This window comes from Anomaloglossus baeobatrachus, chromosome 2 (genome assembly GCF_048569485.1).
Source record: "Anomaloglossus baeobatrachus isolate aAnoBae1 chromosome 2, aAnoBae1.hap1, whole genome shotgun sequence".
NCBI lineage: Eukaryota > Metazoa > Chordata > Amphibia > Anura > Aromobatidae > Anomaloglossus > Anomaloglossus baeobatrachus.
The window spans coordinates 296,337,781-296,359,461 of NC_134354.1; the positions used below are offsets into that span (position 1 = coordinate 296,337,781).

General features: G+C 45.8%; 1 protein-coding gene across 1 annotated transcript in view; it reads right to left on the reverse strand.

The window, feature by feature from the left end:
• The window catches only part of ACACA (acetyl-CoA carboxylase alpha), a 776,656-nt gene that overhangs the window by 225,685 nt on the left and 529,290 nt on the right, over positions 1–21,681 (reverse strand). Inside the window, exon 47 of the mRNA XM_075335853.1 lies at positions 10,705–10,801. Within this exon, the coding sequence (XP_075191968.1) occupies positions 10,705–10,801 (97 nt within the window). The remainder of the gene's footprint in view (positions 1–10,704; positions 10,802–21,681) is intronic.

Consider the following 21,681-nt stretch of genomic DNA (forward strand, 5'->3'; position numbering starts at 1 on the left):
TGAAGCAACTTCTGCTGGGAAGCCACCCACTCTGTAAGGCCCCTTTCACATGTCAGTGTTTCTGGTACATTTGTGCTTTTTTTTAAACGTACCAGAATCACTGACATACGCAGACCCATTATAATGAATGGGTCTGCTCACACGTCAGTGATTTGTCACTGCACGTGTCTCCGTGCAGCGTACCCGCGTGTGCATGATTGCTGCACGGAGACATGTCCATTTTTTTCTGGCATCACTGATGTCCCACGGACCACGCAGTGGTGTGGTCCGTGAAACACGTGCCAGAAAAAAACGTACTTTTAAAATAGAAAACATTTTAACTCACCCGCCGTCCAGCGATGTCCTCTGCAGCCCGTTCTCCCTGCTCCTTCTGTGCCGGCTGATTACTGTCGCGCATATTCATTATGCGTGACACAGCCGACCCGGAAGCAGCTCCTGCAGGGGTCACCGCCGGCCGGATGCTGCGTCGCGGGAGGATTCAGCACCATGGAGAGCGGGAGCGGGCGCAGGTGAGTGAATCTCTAAGTGCAATCACGGGCCACGGAGAACGGAGCCTGGATTGCACTTAGACAACCCACGTGTGCCGTGATTTTCGGCACACGCAGGGACATGTGCGTGTTTTACACGCCAGTGAAAAACGTCACTGTTTTTCACTGACGTGTGAAACGGGCCTAAGTCACAAGATAAAGTAAAAACCACAGGTGGTGAAGTCGCTGCAAGATTTACCACAAAATGGTTGATGAAACCAATTCAGAAAGATGAATGCCAGTAGTATCTTGAAATGGCTTTGCCTGGGAAACATTTGGCGACTAAAAGCTGTGGACACCACCAGTAGGATCTTCTATACAGCATTTTAGAATACTGTATATAAGAGCCCAGGCTACATTCTAAAACCTAAAAAACACTTTTATTTTACTCACCTAGGGGGCGATCCGGTGTGTGTCGCCGCTTTCCGGTCCGGCGCCTCTTCTCTGCGGTGATCTCCATCCTCCTTCTACCCAGCCCAGGCAGCATTGTGGTCTTGTGCAGGTGCACTTTAATCTACCCTGCTCAGGGCAGATCAAAGTATTGTAATGTGCAGGTGCGAGAAAAGGTTAAAGACCGCCCATGCATGCGCACTAAAAAACTTTGATCTACCCTGAGCAGAGCAGATCAAAGTGCGCTTGAGCAGGAGTGCAATGGAGGCATCTGTAGATGACGTAGGATGCGTCATGCACATGGGCCTCAGAAGCAGGAGGACGGCGATCGCCGCAGAGAGGAGGTGCTGGACCGGAGAGCAGCAACACCCATCGGACCGGACCACCTCTTAGGTGAGTATTATAAGGCTATGTGCGCACTAGAAAAAGGATTTTTCTCAAGAAATTGCTTAAGAAATTTCTTGAGAGTGAAGGATTAACACACCTGCGTTAAAAAAATGCACCAATAATGCACCGAAAAACGCATGCGTTTTTACCGCATTTTGGTTAGTTTTTTGCAGGTTGGTCCCTGAGTTTTTTAATGCTTTAACAGCAATAAATAATATAGATAATTGATAGATAGATAGATAGATAGATAGATAGATAGAAAGATGGATAGATGGCTTAAAAAAAAAATGACGTGGGGTCCCCCATATCTTTTGTAGCCAGCTAGGGTAAAGCAGATGGCTGCAGCCTTCAGACCACAGCTGGCAGCTTCACCTTGGCTGGTAATCCAAAACCGAGGGCACCCCACGCTATTTTTCATTAAATAAATAATTTAAAACAAAAAACGTCTCCCCCAAATTGGATCACCAGCCAAGGTAAAGCGGACAGCTGTGGTCTGGTATTCTCAGACTAGGGAGGTCCACCATTATTGGACACTTCCCAGCCTAAAAATAGCAGGCCACAGCCGCCCCAGAACTGGTGCATCCATTAGACGTGCCAATCCTGGCGCTTTGCGCCAACTCATCCCGTTGCCCTGGTGCGGTGGCTATGGGGTAATATATGGGGTTGATACCAGATGTGTAATGTCACCTGTCATCAAGCCCTGGTGTTAGTGATGTCACGCGTCTATCAGATACCTGACATCACTAACCCAGCCAGTAAGAAACAAAAATAGACAACAATAAAAGTATTATTTGAAAAAACACTCCCAAAAACATTCCCTCTTTCACCATTTTATTGAAAAGAACATTCGAATCCGGGTCCGGCGTAATCCAATAAGGGGGTCCCACGATGATCCATACCATAGTCACTGTCCCAGTCAATGAAGAACAGAATGTTCCCCATTGGCTGGGAGAGTAGTGCAGTGACCTGAGCTAACATCAATAGGTCAGCCCAGGTCACTGCAGGGGATGATGAGCGCTGCTGTCAGGAGGTTAGATGAGATCATTACCTGCTGTGACGATCTCCTGCACTCCTGACGTCAGCGCTGTCACTGACTTCCATTGCCACCGTGTTTTCAGCAGTATCGCGGGCCGCCTGCGAGACATGACATGAGAACGCGGCGGGCAATGCAAGGCAGTGACAGCGCTGACGTCAGGAGTACAGGAGATCGTCACAGCAGGTAATGATATCATCTAACCTCCTGACAGCAGCGCTAGTCATCCCCGCAGCTGCCCGCACTGCAGTGTGAGAAGCTGCTGATACTGCAGCGGGGGCAGCCGCGGGGCTGGTAGGGAGCGGGACACAGACTGCACGGGCACCCGACGGAGGTCACACGGAAGTGCTTCCGTGTGGCTTCCAGGGATTGAGTGTGATCTGTGTGTGTTTACTCTTTGCTTAGCTTCCTCTTCCTGTCATAATGACATCACTTCCCTGCAAAACGCAGGGCAGTGATGAACATTATGTCCCAAAAAACATGAAATAACGCGGGACTAATGCAGGAAACGCAATGAAATCCACAGAATTTGCTACCTGCGTTATTCCCTGCATGATATCATGATTACATTACAGTCAATGGAGTGAATAACGTTAGCGGCAGAAAAGAAGTGACATGCTCATTCTTTTTCTCAAATAAATCTACTGAAAGAATTATCTTAAGAAAAAAACGCAGTGTGCACACAGCTAATTTTTTTTGCCATAGGTTTTGCTGGGAAATGTCTGCAGAAAGGTTACAACCATTTTCTCAAGAAATTTCTGCAGCAAAAACGCCCAAAAAAACCCACAAGTAAAAATTCAGTGTGTGAATATAGCCTGAAAGTGTTTTTTTATGGTATACAGAGCAGACTGGGCTCTTATATACAGTATTCTGAAATGCTGTATATAAGGGCTCACTGGTGGTGGCCGCAGCTTGTAGGGGACAAATGTGGTGACAAGTTCCCTTTAACACAACTGTAACACCTGGTAATCTACTAATGTCGAATCTACTAGACACAAGGATTTTTGCTTTGAACTTGCCACTTTCTCCTCTTATACGGTATGCAAAAAAAAAAAAAGATAAAAGAATATTTTTTGTTTCCCATAAAGAAATTTAATCCAATTAGTTTTTATTGAAAACACAGCAGATACAAAATTATACATGGTAAATTAAGAGAACATTTGTCAACTGCCCTCACATGAGGGCTCCATACATTAGTATACTCCAAGACAATCCGGTTACAATTCCTCTGTCTTACACTTTAACCACACAACAACATGGGGAGGGAGGAGAGGGGAGGAAAGATGGGGACTTCATTCAAGTAAGGGGGAACAAGAAAAAAGGGGGAGAGGAAGAAGGTAGGGTTGGGGGGAAGTGGGGGGGTAGAGGGTTAGATGCCTGTGTGCATTACCAACCCTAGTCCACCAGCCGGGGCCATCAACTCCTCCTAGATTTCTCTCATAAACTGCTGCCTCAGTCAGCCAGGGCTATAATTCCATCAGCTCTATCTCAACTAGGTGCTCTTTGCCCGGGGAATAGTTGTGTAATAGGTGTTGCATGGCTGGATGACAGCCAGGGTTCCCATATTGTAAGAATTCTAGTTTTTTGTTTGAGGGAGTGGGCAAGGCAGTATTCATATTGGCATTGTTGGTTGATCCTACTATATAACTCCGCTCCAGAGGGAGCTTCAGTGGCCTTCCACGAATGGCTCAGACACTGTCTGGCAGCTATTAGAATTTGCACAATCAGTCCCCTAAAATTCTGCGGGTACGAGTCTATGCCCAAATTCAGAACTGCCAGCCCTGGTTTGGGGTTGGTGTGCACACCTGTCATTTCGCTGAGTCTGAAAACTGCTATCCAAAAAGGTTAGACCCTCGGACAGTGCCACCAACAGTGTCCCAGTGATCCCCTCTGGAGGCAGCCCTTCCAACAGAGCGGTGAGTAGTTGGGAATGTAATGCACCAATTTTGCCGGCGTAAGGTACCAACGCAGATGCACCTTTTTCAGCTGTTCCAAATGTTTAATGCATTTTGAGGATCTTTGCACCCACTGTGTCGCAGTATGCCACGCCGAGGGGGAGGTGTTAATGTCTAAATCCGATTCCCATTTAGTCATGTATGGGAACTTTTGCTCGTCAGAGGGGTTGTTCAACCATTTGTAGGTTAAAGAGATTCCCGGTTGCCTCAATAGTTTTTTAAACAATAGCGCCTTAACAGTGGGTAAGGTCGGGTTTGATCCCGGGGGGAATTTTTTGCTTAGAAAATGGCGAATCTGCAAGTGTTGATAAAAACACCCCTTTAGGGAGGGGTGCTCCCGAAGTATATCGTTGAAGGGCCTAATCTCTGCACCATCGTAAAAGTCCGCCAAAACTCCAAAACCCGCTGCCTCCCATCTACTCAAATTTGTATATGGAATGTGGGATTCTAATGCTCTGAGCAAAATTTCTGACAGCGGGACCTGGATCTTAGGGATTATCTCACTGCGCCATATGGCTATCGATGTTGTCATAGTAGGGAGACACAGGGTGGACCTAGAACGTTTTAGATATTCCACCTCCATCAGTTTCCTCGTCGAACCTTGGTCTGTCAGAGAGTTCTCAAGTTGAACCCACCTATGGCAGCTCTCCGTGTTCCACCATTCTTTGAGTGATAAAGAGAAGCTTTATAATAGGCCATCACATTAAGCACACCCAGACCTCCCATTCCATATGGCAGATGCATAATCTTACTAGCAACTCTAGCTCTTTTATTACCCCAAATAAACTTATTGGTCATCGACTGCAATTTTATCAAATATCTATATGGAATTTTAAGAGGGAGACACCTAAACATATACAGCAGTTTAGGAAGGAACGTCATCTTAAAGGATTGAATTCTCACCATCCAAGATAGCGACAACTCCTCATACCTGCCTCGATCCTGACCCAAGTTTTTGAGTAGGTTATCGAGTTTGGATCTGATGAGGGAATGGGTTGGTGTCAAACGGATACCTAGATAAGGGATACTGTCTTCGCACCACTGGAAAGGAAAGGCTGCCTCCAAAATCCTTCTGGACCTTGCGGGTACATTAAATGGTAGTACTAAGGACTTAGTGGCATTCAATTTGTAATAAGACACCTCAGAAAAGGTCGACAGGGTGGACATCACTGCTGGAAAGGAATATTCAAGGTTAGTACATGATATTATTACATCATCCGCATATAGACCCAATTTATGTTCATGCTCCCCTACCCTTATACCAGTTATGTTTGGGTTCACCCTAATCGCCTCCGCCAGAGGTTCCACCACCAGAGCAAAAACAATAGGGGACAGCGGGCACCCCTGGCGGGTGCCATTGGTTATAGAAAATTTTAATGAGCGAAAACCCGAGGCTAGAACTGAAGCATTTGGGTGAGAGTACAAGGCCAAAACAGATGACTTAATTCTTCCTTCAAAACCAAATTTCGTGAGCACTCTTTCCAGATATCCCCAGTGCACCCTATCAAAGGCCTTTTCGGTGTCGAGTGACAAGAATACACCAGGGACACCCGACTGCTCCATCACCCCAATTAAATCCAGCATCCGCCTGGTGCCATCTTTGGATTGCCTGCCCGCCACAAAACCCACCTGATCCAGGGCTACCAAGGAGGGGATTATTTTATGGGGTCTGGTGGCTACCATTTTTGAGTACATTTTTAAATCACAGTTGAGCAATGAAATTGGTCTGAAATTCCCAGGGGTATCCGCCGTTTTCCCCGGTTTGGGTAGTGTAGTGATAACTGCTTCTAGGTTCTCTGAGGAAATAGTCCCGGTCGTTTGCCACCAATTAAAGGTCTTTAGTAAAAAAAAGGGGCTAGAATAGAGGCAAATTGCTGATAATATTCATAGGGAAGCCCATCCGGGCCTGGGGCTGAGTTTCGTTTAGAGGCTCTAATGGTGTCCAAAATTTCCTGTATAGTAAAGGGAAGATTTAAAGATTCTAATTGCTGGTCTGAGACCCGAGGCAATTCCAGACCGTCCAAAAACTCCTGAATTTTTTCCGGTGTTGGCTGAGGGGTTTGCGGATCATCCCTTAAATTGTACAGGGCAGCATAATACTTGGCAAAGGCGTCTGCTATTCCATTAGGGTGCCTTATAAGTGATCCGTCTTGGCCCTTCAAAAATTCAATTTTAGATTTAATTTCCCGTTTTTTTGTTCTTCTAGCTAGTAAGGTGCTGGCTCTATCCCCCATCGCATAAAAAGTTGATTTACTCTTTTTAAGATTATGTTCATATCTATACAACAGGAGGGATCGCAGTTGAAACCTGCAAGTAAGAATTTCCCTGGACAGTGTAGACGACGGGGAGTCCTTGTTAATAGTTTCTAAGTGTTGAATATGGGCTATAATTTCTTTAATTTCTGCTTCTCTTTGGTTTTTCAAGAATGATGCAGTTTTTAAAAACTGCCGTCTAATAACTGATTTGTGTGCAGCCCATAAGGTCTTGTCAGAGACCTCCCCATTGTCATTATGCCCAAATTATTCTAACAGGCCTGCCACAACCTCCTCCTGAACGTTCTTTTGGTTCAGTAAACTAGTATTAAGTCTTCACTGAGGCACCATAAATCCACTAGTAGAGTCCTGTACAACCAAAGATATCGGAGCATGATCCGACCATGTTATCAGACCCACTTCAGCACCCGTACACTTGTGAACAGTCTTACTATCCGTCAGGAAGAAGTCGATCCTGCTGTATGACCGATGCCTTGGGGAAAAGAAAGTATAGTCCCTTTCCGATGCATGAAGGTATCTCCATATGTCATGTAGATGAAACTCCGAGACCAACTGTTTCAGTTCCTTTCCTGACTTAGTGGACCTCGCCGAGCAGTCGAAGAACTGGAGTGTTAAAGTCCCCGCAGATTATCTCTGACCCCTGTGCGGTGCTCCTAAACATCTGGAAAAATTTCCGGGCAAAAGTTAGTTGAGATGAGTTTGGAGCGTAAATCGATGCCAAGGTATACAAAAGCCCATTCAGGAGGCACTTTAGAATAATATATCTCCCGTCTGCACCATAGGTTACATCAATCATTTTGAAAGCCACAGAGTTTTTAATCAGGATAGCCACTCCTCCTTTTTTTTTTTTTAGAGTCATTTGCAAAGAACATATGTGGAAATCTTGGATGTAGTAGCCTTTTATTGTCATCAATAAGAAGGTGAGTTTCTTGAATACATGCTATATCATATTTGGATGCTATAACTTCTCTCCACAGCATGAATCTTTTTGCAGGAGAATTGAGACCCTTCACATTGAGAGACAGCAACTTAATACTCATGGCGGATCCCAGAAAGGACGATGTTTCCAGACAGGCCGACTGAGAGGCATAGGGCAGGCAGAGGCAGGCAAGGAGGACCAGTTAGGGACGGTGCAAGGGTGGAGGGAAAAAACAACAAAAAAAAAAACTTGATTACTTCAGCTTCATCCTTACCGGAGAGCTGGGAAGTACTTGCTCGCCATAGGCGAGAACAACAGAGGGCTTAAGTGACATCACAGGTCACATGAGAGCTACACACGCCTGCGGCTGGCGAGACTCCCTCAAGCTGGTTCCCACTCAGGATTGATCTTTTTCTTCTGAGCATCCCCCTGATCCCGGCGCGAGTCTGAGTGCATTGTAAGGGGTAATCCCCAGGACTCAAGAAGTTTGCTCAGTAGAGGAGGGGACTGGCATACATGTGTTTTAGAATCCCTGAAGATAATCAATTTCACCGGGAATCCCCATTTATAGTGTATGACATGCTCCCTCAGGATTCTGGAGAACTGGGAAAATTCTCTTCTTTTTGCCAGAGTTGCAGCAGACAGGTCCGGGAACACCTTTAAATCATTAAATTCATCTGGGAGGATAGGGTTATCCCTCAGTATCTGGAGCACTGCTTCCTTTGTTTTATAAAAATGCAGTCGTGCCAGCATGTCCCTGGGCAGAGTGGGGTCGATACCTTTAAGGCCCCGTCACACTAAGCAACATCGCTAGCAACATCGCTGCTAACGAACAACTTTTGTGACGTTGCTAGCGATGTTGCTGTGTGTGACATCCAGCAACAACCTGGCCCCTGCTGTGAGGTCGTTGGTTGTTGCTGAATGTCCTGGGCCATTTTTTAGTTGTTGCTGTCCCGCTGTGAAGCACAGATCGCTGTGTGTGACAGCGAGACAGCAACAACTAAATGTGCAGGCAGCAGGAGCCGGCTTCTGTGGAGGCTGGTAACCAATGTAAACATCGGGTAACCAAGAAGCCCTGTCCTTGGTTACCCGATATTTACCTTGGTTATCAGCCTCCTCCGCTCTCACTGTCAGTGCCGGCTCCTGCTCTGTGCACATGTAGCTGCAGCACACATCGGGTTAATTAACCCGATGTGTGCTGTAACTAGGAGAGCAAAGAGCCAGCGCTAAGCATTGTGCGCTCCTCCCTGCTCTGTGCACATTTAGCTGCAGCACACATCCGGTAATTAACCCGATGTGTGCTGTAACTAGGAGAGCAAGGAGCCAGCGCTAAGCATTGTGCGCTGCTCCCTGCTCTGTGCACATTTAGCTGCAGCACACATCGGGTAATTAACCCGATGTGTGCTGTAACTAGGAGAGCAGGGAGCAAGCGCTCAGTGTGCGCTGCTCCCTGCTCTCTGCACGTGTAGCTCCGTGCGGTGGTAACCAAGGTAAATATCGGGTTGGTTACCCGATATTTACCTTAGTTACCAAGCGCAGCATCTTCCACGCGGCGCTGGGGGCTTGTCACTGGTTGCTGGTGAGCTCACCAGCAACTTGTGTAGCGACGCTCCAGCGATCCCTGCCAGGTCAGGTTGCTGGTGGAATCGCTGGAGCGTCGCAGTGTGACATCTCACCAGCAACCTCCTAGCAACTTACCAGCGATCCCTATCGTTGTTGGGATCGCTGGTAAGTTGCTTAGTGTGACTGGACCTTTAGGTTTAGGGATTCTATGAATTCTATCCACTATGAGATCTCTTTCTGTGTGTTCTGGGAGCAGTAGTTGGAGAAACTTGTGAAAGAAATCTGGCAGCTCTTTATCAGCTACTGACACAGGAATGCCCCTAATTTTAAGATTGTTCCTTCTGGATCTATCTTCCAGATCCCCAAGCTTGTTTTTCAGTATTCCCACCTCCTCCTCTACCTCTGTGTTAGCATCAATCAAATCATTGTGTGACTGAGCAAGTTCGGCCATTTTAGACTCCACATGGTCTGTGCGGTCCCCCAGTGATTTGATTTCCTCTTTAACTTCTTTAATCATGTTCTTACAATCCCTGAAATCCTCCTGCAGTGATGACCCCAGAGAACCGAGCATGGCTTGCAGCCTTTCGTCTGTGAGAGGAGTGCCTGTGACACTGCTTCCCAACCCTGTCTCTTCCTGGTGTAAGGGAGACAAAGCAGCAGCAGACATCTTCTGAGGAGAAGGGGATCCCCTATCCTCGGGATAAAAGTCAGTAAGCTTGGCCAGGGGGCCAGATTTCCGGGGTCTACCCTTTGGCATACTGTGCAGGGGGGATTACTCACTGTTTCAGAGGAGAGTTCTCAGCGATTTGAAGCAGCTTTGAGCCAGTTTGTACAGCCACAGCACAGAGCTTCCCTCTTAAGCAGCCATTGCTTTCAGCATGCAGGCCACACCCCCTCCCATAAAGAAATTTCAGCGCTTCATCCTCGCTTACTAATCTGATAAAATAAATCCAGCCCATGCTGTGATTGGTTGCTACAGGAAACAAAGACTGTTATAATTTTGTACAGTTATCATATAGCTGCCCCAAGCAAGGACTTGTTTTATAGAATACCTGATGTGATTAAATTATGAAAATGCATGTCTCTGGAAATTGACATCCTCATTGGCAATGCATATCTATGCCCTTAACCTAAAGGCTCATAAGTACCTACAAAAATAAAATAAAAACAGCATGGACAGGATGGTAGTAATGAATGCTAACCTCGAGAGGACTTAGACTGTTTGCACACCAAAGGTTAGCATGGGTGTATATAGAGTAAAGGGGAAACTGAAAAGAATGAAAAGCTTTGTAAGGCTATGTGCACATGCTGCGTTTTTTTTACGCTGCGTTTTTGGCCGCTAAAAACGCACAAAAACGCACCCGCGGCAAAAAAAGCGGCAAAAAACACATGCGTTTTTACAGCGATTTGGTGCGTTTTGGGCTGCGTTGTGCTGCGTTTTTGATCTCTGCGTTTTTCTGTGTTTTTCCAATGCATTGCTCAAAAATGCAGCTTAAAAAAAAAGTTGTGTGCGGACAGCAAAAATGAAAACTCATAGACTTTGCTGGGGAAGCAAAGTCATGCAGTTTTGAGGCCAAAAACGCACCCGAAAAACGCACTGTGTGAACTTACCCTAAAACCAAACAGTTTTACTGTACTAACGTAGAGCACTTCTCACCTGGCTCTTCCAACCACTACGGTTTGTGCCCATGGCTGCATTATTTCCATGAAAGATGCATGGTCAAAGAATCCATTTACCCACTGTCCTTTCTGACCTGCAGAAAAAAAGGAATTATACTTTTGTTTCATTCTGTGATATTTTTCTGAATTTCTTAAAGCTGATCAGTATTATTCTTTCTTTTACAACAAGCAATTCTAGGTAAAGACATTTGGTTAACAACATTGTGGTAATACACCTGAAAGAACACTCGGAGCACAATTCAGAACATTAACACAGCCACTAAGTTACAGTTACAGCAGTTCCTACTTTGTTTTAGACTGTATCCACATCTGCCATTTCTGTCATGCTTTTTATTAATACATACTAAGCACCCATCTAAGATAACAGTCCACCAAATTTGCCATTTTCAGCAAGACTGACTGACAAGCTTTTATATATATATATATATATATATATTACAAAAAAAAAGGCTTCTTGACTCATGGGAATGTGGGTGAAAAAAGTGATTACACACATTGGATTTCAACAGTCCCTATCCTTAGTTTTGGAGGGAGTTAGTCAAAGTGGGTTTTCCTAAATAATTTAAGAGTATAAAAGTAAAAAATTTAGGATGCTATACTGAGAGGATGGGTACAAGTGCGGAAACATATTACCAATGAGAGATGGAGAGACACTCAGTTCAGAATTCTACATAGGGCCATTATGGGTTTCAACATACCAAGTAGGGATAGGTGGTGTCCTAAGTGTCAAAAAGAGAAAACGGATATGCTGCATGGGCTATGGGAATGTGAGACAATCGCTAGGTTCTGGAACCAAGTCAGACTATTTGCCCAGTCAACATGGGGAATTTTCAGCAAACTAGACTTAATGGTGTGGATTTTCCACTCCTTTGAGGGAGGAGTAGGAGGAGGACCGAGCACGCAGGAAAAGAGGAAATACGCAATAACACATGACATAGCCATGATAGCTAAGCGTTGCATCTTAAAACACTGGATTCAAAGGGAGGGCCCATCCATAAAGGAGGCTATGGGCGAACTACACAACCTTCTGAAGTGGGAAAAACTAGAAGCGGAGAGGGATAAAGATGGGTTGACAGCCAAGTTTTTTGTGAGATGGAGACATTTTATTGAAAGCCAATTCACACAGGGAGAAATAATTAACCTGATGGCACCTTTTGTTCACTCGGAGTGGTATATCCTGAGCGATATCCAGGACAGCCTGGGTAAACTGAGAATCACCAAGCAGGGGGCTCTGGAGGGAGGGGGAGACGAGACGGTTGGGAATACCAAGGCACGCTAGCAAAATTGAAATCATTCAGGGACGACACAGAGATTTAACGAATTGTATTGCATATGTTATATTATATATTATATTTCATTACCTTTGTTTTGGTTTAATGTTACTGTATACTATCTTAAATCGAACAGCAGCATGGAACTTCAAATTGGGGTATCACCCACCTCTATGTCACATTTTGTCAGACGAATGTTCTTCTTTTGCAATGATACTTGTCATGTTTTTACAAATTTGAAAAATCAATAAAAAACGTTTTGGAAAAAAGTAAAAAATTTAGAGGAAGGATTGGTATCATTAAAGAGAAGCTGAAAGTAAAATGATACTCAGCATACTCTGAGATGCCTATCTGGAGACTCTACGCCTCGGATGACAAGTACAAGGCAGGTCCTTGGCGGTTTCTCCCCATACCACTCTCCTAGACTGATAGGTCTGTCTATATTTGTAAAGGGAAAGACCTGTCAGTCATGGGGAGCGGGCAGGGAGAAGTAACTGCGTACAAGCCTTAGGGGTACTTTGCACGCTGCGACATCGCAAGCCGATGCTGCGATATCGAGCGCGATAGTCCCCGCCCCCGTCGCAGCATCGATATCTTGTGATTGCTGCCGTAGCAAACATTATCGCTACGCCAGCTTCACATGCACTCACCTGCCCTGTGACGTCGCTCTCACACGGCAGGCAGCCAATAGAAGCGGAGGGGCAGAGATGAGCAGGATGTAAACACCCCACCCACCTCCGTCCTTCCGCATTGCAGCTGGGACACAGGTAAGGAGATGTTCCTCGCTACTGCGGCTTCACACACAGCGATGTGTGCGGCCGCAGAAACGAGAAACAACATCGTACCTGTCACTGCACCGGCATTATGGAAATGTCAGACCCTACAATGATGATACGATAACGATGCTTTTGTGCTCGTTAATCGTATCAAAAAGGATTTGCACACTACGATATCGACTGCAATGCCGGATGTGCGTCACTTTCTATTTGACCCCACCGACATCGCACTTGCGATGTCATAGTGTGCAAAGCCTGCCTTCATACCTCCCAACTTTTAAAGAAGGGAAAGAGGGACAAAGTTGGCAATTTTTAGGCCACACCCCCTAACCACACCCATTTCACAAACAGCCACACCCATATCCACTCCCCATCCACACCCATCCAGCAAACTGAAACTGCAGAAGCTGTCCGTGATCGCTCTGAGCCGCCACAGATCAGCAATGTGTAGAACAGGCAGGGAGTTAACTACAGGGTGTGCAGGCGGCTAAGACCCAGGAGGAGAGCTGAAGAGGGTGTGCAGGCAGCTAGGACCAAGGAGGAGAGCTGAACAGGGTGTGCAGGCAGCTAGGACCCAGGAGGAGAGCTGAACAGGGTGTGCAGGCAGCTAGGACCCTGGAGGAGAGCTGAACAGGGTGTGCAGGCAGCTAGGACCCAGGAGGAGAGCTGAACAGGGTGTGCAGGCAGCTAGGACCCAGGAGGAGAGCTGGACAGGGTGTGCAGGAAGCTAGGACCCAGGAGGAGTGCTGAACAGGGTGTGCAGGCAGCTAGGACCCAGGAGGAGAGCTGAACAGGGTGTGCAGGCAGCTAGGACCCAGGAGGAGAGCTGAAATTGTGTGCAGGCAGCTAGGACCCAGGAGGAGAGCTGAACAGGGTGTGCAGCTAATGTTCACACATCAGTTTTTTGCCATCAGGCGCAATCCGGCAGAAACATGAAAAAACGCCTCCGGCGTCTGTTGCCGCCGGACGCGTTTTTTCCCCCATAGACTTTTATTAGCGCCGGATTGTGTCGGATGGCCTTGCGTTCCATCCGGTTTTTGCTGGATCCAGTAAAATTTGCTTGTCCGGTGGAACGCTGAGGTGAACGTTTTTTTGTCCGGGGTCATCCGTCATATGCCGGAAGCCGGCGCCGATTTCTGTTTTTTGTTTCTGGGCATGCCCAGATGGTGTGTAAATAGTCTCTCTCTTTCTCTGTTAGTTTGTCCGTCGGTCTGTCTCTCTGTCGGTCAGTCTCTCCCTCCCTCCTTTATACTCAACGATCACCGTCGCGGCACTGCAAGGCTGTCACACTTCTCTGGCGGGTTCTTCTCTTTTGAAAATGCCGGCAGCTCATTATTCCATCTAGTATTCACTGCTTCCCCCGCCCACCGGCGCCTATGATTGGTTGCAGTCAGACACGCCCCCACGATGAGTTAAAGCTGTCACACTGCAACCAATCACAGCCACCGGTGGGCGGGTCTATATAGTGCAGTAAAATAAATAATTTTAAAAAAACGGCATGCGGTACCCACCAATTTTGATATAGCCAAGATAAAGCCACATGGCTGAAGGCTGGTATTCTCAGGTTGGGGAGCTGCACGTTATGGGGAGTACCCAAACCTAAAAATATCAGCCAGCAGCCGCCCAGAATTGCCACATCCATTAGATGCGACAGTCCCGGGACTCTACCCGGCTTATCCCGAATTGCCCTGGTAAGGTGGCAATCGAGGTAATAAGGAGTTAAATGGCAGCTTATAGCTGCCACTAAATCCTAGGTTAATCATGGAAGGCGTCTCCCCGAGATACCTTCCATGATTAACCTGTAAGTGAAAGTAAATAAACACATACACCCGAAAAATACTTTATTTGAAATAAAAGACAAAAAAATACCCTCTTTCACCACTTTATTAAAATCCCCAAATACCCCTCCAGGTCCGACGTAATCCACACGAGGTCCCACGACGCTTTCAGCTCTGCTACATGAAGCTGATAGGGAGCGCCGTAGAACACGACTGCTCTGTGTCAGCTCCACGCAGCAATTGAAGTGAGCAGCGCTGTCACCAGAGACTTCACTCAGGTAGTGCCGGTGTGTGTGCGGGGGTGATGATTAGTGCGGTAGTGCTTGTGTGTGCGGGAATGATGGTGGGTGCGGTAGTGCCTGCGTGTGTGTGGGGATGATGATGGGTGCGGAAGTGCCTGCGTGTGTGCGGGGATGATGATGGGTGCGGAAGTGCCTGCGTGTGTGCGGGGATGATGATGAGTGCGGTAGTCCTTGTGTGTGTGGTGATGATGATGGATGCGGTAGTGCCGGGGTGTGTGCGGGGATGATGATGGGGGCGGTAGTGCCAGGGTGTGTGCGGGGATGATGATGGGAGCGGTAGTGCCGAGGTGTGCGTGGTGTTGATGAGTGCGGTAGTGTCAGGGTGTGTCCGGGGATGATGGGTGCGGTAGTGCCAGGGTGTGTGCGGTATTGATGAGTGTGGTAGTGTCGGAGTGTGTGCGGTCAGGGCGGGCTCCAGGTTTTTGTGGGCTGCGGGCGGAAGAGTCCCAGAGGGCCCCATAAACACGCAGACACACACATACACAGATACGTTCATATACATATTTAAAACTCACAAAATACATATAAACAGACAAATCTATACAGTAATATACACTGACATACATAGATACACATCATACATGCCTACAGACAGACACACACAGCTCTGCTGCATACAGACACACACACTGCTCTGCTGCATACATACAGAGACACACACACTGCTCTGCTGCATACATACATACATACACACACATACTGCTCTGCTGCATACATACATACATACAGAGCTCTGCTGCATACATAGACACACACACAGCTCTGCTGCATACATACAGAGACACACACACTGCTGCATACATACATACAGACACACACATACTGCTCTGCTGCATACATACATACAGACACAGCTCTGCTGCATACATAGACACACACACACACACACAGCTCTGCTTCATACATACAGACACACAGCTCTGCTGCATACAGACACACACTGCTCTGCTGCATACATACAGACGCACTCACACTGCTCCAGCGGCTTTTCCCCTTTTCAAAAAGCCGGCCGCCCATTATTCAATCTCGTATTCACTGCTTCCCCCGCCCACCGGCGCCTATGATTGGTTGCAGTCAGACCCGACCCCACGCTGAGTTACAGCTGTCTCACTGCAACCAATCACAGCCGCCGGTGGGCGGGTCTATACCGTGCAGTACAATAAAGAAATAATTAAAAAAAACAGCGTGCGGTCCCCCTCCAATTTTGATACCAGCCAAGGTAAATCCACACGGCTGAAGGCTGGTATTCTCAGGATGGGGAGCCCCACGTTATGGGGAGCCCCCCAGCCTAAAAACATCAGCCAGCAGCCACCTGGAATTGCCGCATCCATTAGATGTGATAGTCCTGGGACTCAACCCGGCTCATCCCAAATTACCCTGGTGCGGTGGCAATCGAGGTAATAAGGAGTTAATGGCAGCAGCCCATAGCTGCCACTAAGTCTTAGGTTAATCATGGCAGGCGTCTCCCCGAGATACCTTCCATGATTAACCTGTAAGTGAAAGTAAATAAACACATACACCAGAAAAAATCCTTTATTTAGAATAAACGACAAAAAAACCCACCCTCTTTCACCACTTTATTAAAATCCCCAAATACCCCTCCAGGTCCGGCGCAATCCACATGAGGTCCCGCATCCAGCTCTTCTACATGAAGCTGACAGGAGCGTGTGAGCTCCACACAGCAACTGAAGTGAATCGCGCTGTCAGCGGGGACATCACTGAGGTAATGCCGGTGTATGTACGGTGATGATGGGGGCTGTAGTGTCGGGATGTGTGCGGGGATGTCAGGATGTATGCGATGATGTCGGGGTGTGTGCGGTGAAGATGTGGGCGGTAATGTCGGGATGTGTGCGGTGAAATGTGGGCGGTAGTGTCGGGATGTGTGCGGTAATGTCGGGATGTGTGCGGTGATGTCGGGATGTGTGCGGTGATGTCGGGATGTGTGCGGTAATGTCGGGGTGTGTGCAGTAATGTCGGGATGTGTGCTGTGATGTCGGGATGTGTGCGGTAATGTCGGGATGTGTGCGGTAATGTCGGGATGTGTGCGGTAATGTCGGGATGTGTGCTGTGATGTCGGGATGTGTGCGGTAATGTCGGGATGTGTGCGGTAATGTCGGGATGTGTGCGGTAATGTCGGGATGTGTGCGGTGATGTCGGGATGTGTGCGGTGATGTCGGGTTGTGTGCGGTAATGTGTTAGGATGGTAGGAGGGAAAAGCAGTGAGGCGGGGAGAGAGTGGGTGGGCGGAGCCACGGGATACAGACCTCCCGCCTGGGACAATGGGACAAACCCTGAAAATCGTGATAGTCCCGCTGAATCTGGGATGGTTGGGAGGTATGCCCGCCTTAGACTAGTAATACAAAATGCACAGTCCCCAGCCGAGTTTTCAAAATATGCTTTCAATGAAATGCCACAGTTTTTTTTAGAGTAAAACAAACGCTGCAAGTGACAAATGTATGCTTCCCTTGGATCCGGCACCATTAATCATCATTGAGGCTCATGAACTATCAATGAAGAAGCTAAAAACAACAATTAGTATATATCATTGTAATGATATACATAATTTAATAGAAACTTAGTTGATATTTACTGCTATTATAAAAGAAAACTATAAATAAACATTCCCTTACGGACGTTTAGAACTTTTCTTTCATAGTGTATGAAATAATAACTAATATTACTCTTTCATTTAACCTGCATTATGGTTCATTAAGATGGAAAATCATATCAGAATTCGCAAATTTTTTTTTTTTTCCCAACTAGGAATAAGACTTGTGAACACTAGCCTTCTGCCATGTGTTCCATAAATGCCTGAGTCAGCATGATCGTAGTATGGAAAGTGCACGTAGTGATTAATGTTCAATAGTTTCCATCTTATTCCTTGCGTCGGACACTTTAAAGAAGCTAAAACACTGCAAACAGTCAGTGCAGAAAACAGATTCATTTGAACCCCAACCTCTGAAATCATAAGCCCAAAACCAATTAAAACAATGTCTCCAAGAGCTGTAACCTTTCCTGACTTAAAGTGGCAGGTAAGAGTGTTTTATCATGGAGAAAAAAGCCTTGTAATTATTATGTTCTACATTGCAGGATTCTTGGCCCCAATGTACAGTGTGAGCATCCATTCAGACCTATCTTCCAATCATGAGCCCGAGCTGCTGGTTTAGATTCCAGCCCAGTGTCTCGCGTCACATTGAAGAATCTCATAGCCCTATCTTCTCTAATAAATGGCTTTAACTTTTCACCTACCCGATATCTACTTTAACTTATCACCTGGAATCATCTGCTTTTCCTAACGCCTCCACTAAATTAAAATCTGAAAGCCACCCGATTTGGAGCCTGGCTGGAGCTAGGATTTCAGACAGGAGGATGAATAGTCACAGAGGGAATGTAAAAATATTATCCAAATAGAGCAAACTGAGCTAACCACAAACCTATTTAATGTTCCTTCAATCTCATTCACCTTCTCTTCCCGGAGTTTAAAGACATTTGCACATCTCAGAAGTGTGCCGTTATTATCTTTAACCAAACAGCTAAGGGACGGATGGTAAAGCAATTTCCCATCTCAAATAGATGCAAGTTTGGGATCGTCCATGGTTTTCAGATGCAATCAGTAAGGAACTTCATAAACATAATAAAATTAAACAGCTCATAAAAGTGCAAATGAAGCTGTACACAAAATGACACCAATAAAGCTGCTGTAAATCATTACAATTGTTTTTGCACAAGTAATTGTCTACTAACTTTCTGGTGAAACATGCAGGATAGGGAAACAACAAATACAGTAAGGCCTAAGCCACATGGCGAGAAAATCGGTGCGAGTAGAGTGCGATAAAACATCGCATTCCCCTCAGACCAATTCTAGCCTGTGTGATAGCACACATGAGCGATTATTTTCTCAGCCCTAATCGGACCGAGAAAACAATCGCAGCATGCTGCGATTGTAAGCTGAGACTCTTTCTCTCGCACCCATTCAAGTGAATGGGGCGAAAAAAAAAAAAAAAAATCGCACTGCACGCGCGGTACACCGGTTTACTGCCAGTGCAGTGCGAGAATGGCAATAGCCGACTAAGGAGGAGAGAGGGAGAGAAATCCCTCGCTCCCCTCCTCCGTGCCAGCCCGCCCCCCGCAGCTGAGGTCTGCTCACATGATCGGACCTCAGATGCAGGCACACTCGTATGACACTCGGCTCCTGCTGTGCTGCCAGCGCGAGCCGAGTCTCATGCGAGCATCGCAGTAGTGCCCCGTGTGGCCCCAGCCTAATACAGTAAAAGGTACAATGTAGCAAGTTACTATAAAGTCCATGCATATTAGAATCCCATGATCAGCTCTGCGGCTACAAAAACTTACTATCTATGTGGATATGTACACCATTGTGGAAACGGTCTCACTTGGGGATACATCTGCACTTTCCATGGATTAAGATAAGCCCTTGCAAATTACATGCTCCTTGGGGTATGTTCACACAAACAGTTTCAGATGCTGATATGTGGTGGATTTTACAACCCTCAGCTAATCCAAACCCATTTCCACCTGGGATATCTACAGGGCAACCTTCCCATGTGACCATACTCAAAGTCAGGTTGTTATGGAACAGAGAGACTGAGTGGTATAAAAAGAATGGAATTTTTGTGGCTGGGTGAAACAAATAGGTGGCCCGGGGATGGAGGTAGGAGAGAAGATCTCAAGTGGGTGGAGACTTCTGTGGAAACACATTTTGAGTGAGGTGTGAAGAGATTCACAATTTTGAATAATCCTAAAATTATTTCTGGAAAAGACAAAGGCGCAGACGGCATCTTATCCTGGTGGAACCAGAATAAATAGCACAGAAAATACTCACCTGGGGGAGATGTGAGGATCACAACTACCATAAAAGCGTAATAAATCACCATGTTGACTGCCTCAGACCCAGAGGATGAATAGTATCAGGGACAAAAAGAAAGATTGGTATCCGCTCACCTGTAGCCAAAGGAGGGGTCACCGTATCCAGGACTCGTGCAAGGGAAAGGGTATACTGGCAATCCAGATTGTAGACAGAGGGTAATCCAGCAACAAAGTCCAAGGGATATTAAAATCCAAAAATTTTTTAAAAATCAGAAGCGGATGGAGACAGCTGCCAGGATTTTTTCTATTAACAAAGCTGACATCTCATCAGAGGCACAAACTGATTTAAATAAACTGATGTGGGAGTTAGAAAAAACTATATCCTCACGTATCAGAACTTGGTGGGACAGTCATACTTTACAAGCCTATGTTGACCATGGCATGATTCCCAGAGGCTTACGTTTGCATAAACGGCCAACCACTGAATTTAATCAGGAGTTTATTTCTCAATGGAATGACATCCTTTCAGAATGTTCGAAAAAGCTTTTAATGCTTATTATTGAACATGACCAAACGAAAGTAACATGTCTTGACACTAAAACTAAAGAAGTGGAAGAGTCACTAAAAAAATATTCTACAAGTGACACATATAAATCTATGAGGGAACTTATGAATATTAAAATCTCTAAATTAGAGGATTCCATCACATCTCTCAAAGAGGGGAAATTCAAAAGGGACTCAAGGGATTATGAGACTAATAGGGTGTATAACTGGCACCAGTTCAGACGGAATCCTACTAATACGCCTAAATCTATATTGAAGAAAAAGAAATTCAGCCCTTTTTCTAATAGGGTTAGTTTTTCCTCTACGGATCTGGACTCCACGGATGTGGATTCTACGGATTATAATACGGATAGCTCTGAACAAAATGCATCAGCGGCTTCTACATTGATTCAGGATCCAAAAAACTTTCCAGCTCCAAAACAACAAAGAAAAAAACAAGGCGGGCCAGTATCAAACACTCCAGCAGAAAATGTTTTTCAACACAGTCACTTCACGAGGGGAAAGAAACATTAACCCCTGGCCAAGGTTTTTCCGTTATTAACATGTCTGCCAGCATCCTCAATCATCATGAGATCCGGGCCCTGGAAAAGGGTCTTCATTTTGTGCCTTCAGTTGATTTCAATCTTTATGAAACCATCCTCGATGTTAATCGCTTTATACGTAAATTAACTGTTAAGAGACACTTTTTCCAGGAATCTACCATTGAGGATACCTCTAATATTGAATCTGAACAGGCTCCTCTTTTTTGTCATCCTTTCAGGAGCAGATGACCCTACAAAATTTACGGGATCTCTCACAGGATATATGTGTTTTGTCTGATGATTCTTCTATTTCCAGGAGGATTCCTAATCCTTCATATTATCCTATGGAATCCCGATGTGATCAAATGTCTGATTTCCAGACGGTAGTTGAAAAGGAATTAACTAAATTACAACATTAACCGAAATCTTCCTTTTGTAACCTATCTAAACAAGAAAAATTGGCTATACAATCATTAAAAAATAATTCTAATATTATTGTCCGTAATGCGGATAAAGGGGGCGCAGTTGTAGTACTGGATGTCGGTTTATATGAGAGGGAGTTATGTCAAATGCTCAGTGACACCAATGTATATAAAAAAACTCCATACAGATCCTGTACATGGTATCAGGAATTCTCTAGAGCAATTAGTTGAGGAGGGTTTTCATATGGGACTATTTAATGAAAAACAGAAGGAATTTTTTATCCCGACCAGTCCCCTGACTCCACTACTACACGCGCTCCCTAAATCCCATAAGGATATGTTTCCTCCAAAATTCCGTCCAATTGTTTCTGGAATCGGGTCGATTACGGAACATTTATCCGAATGGCTGGATGATCATTTACAGGATTTGGCTAAAGCCTCTCCTAGTCATATAATAGATAGTAAGCATGTCTTGAACATTATTTCTAGTATCAAA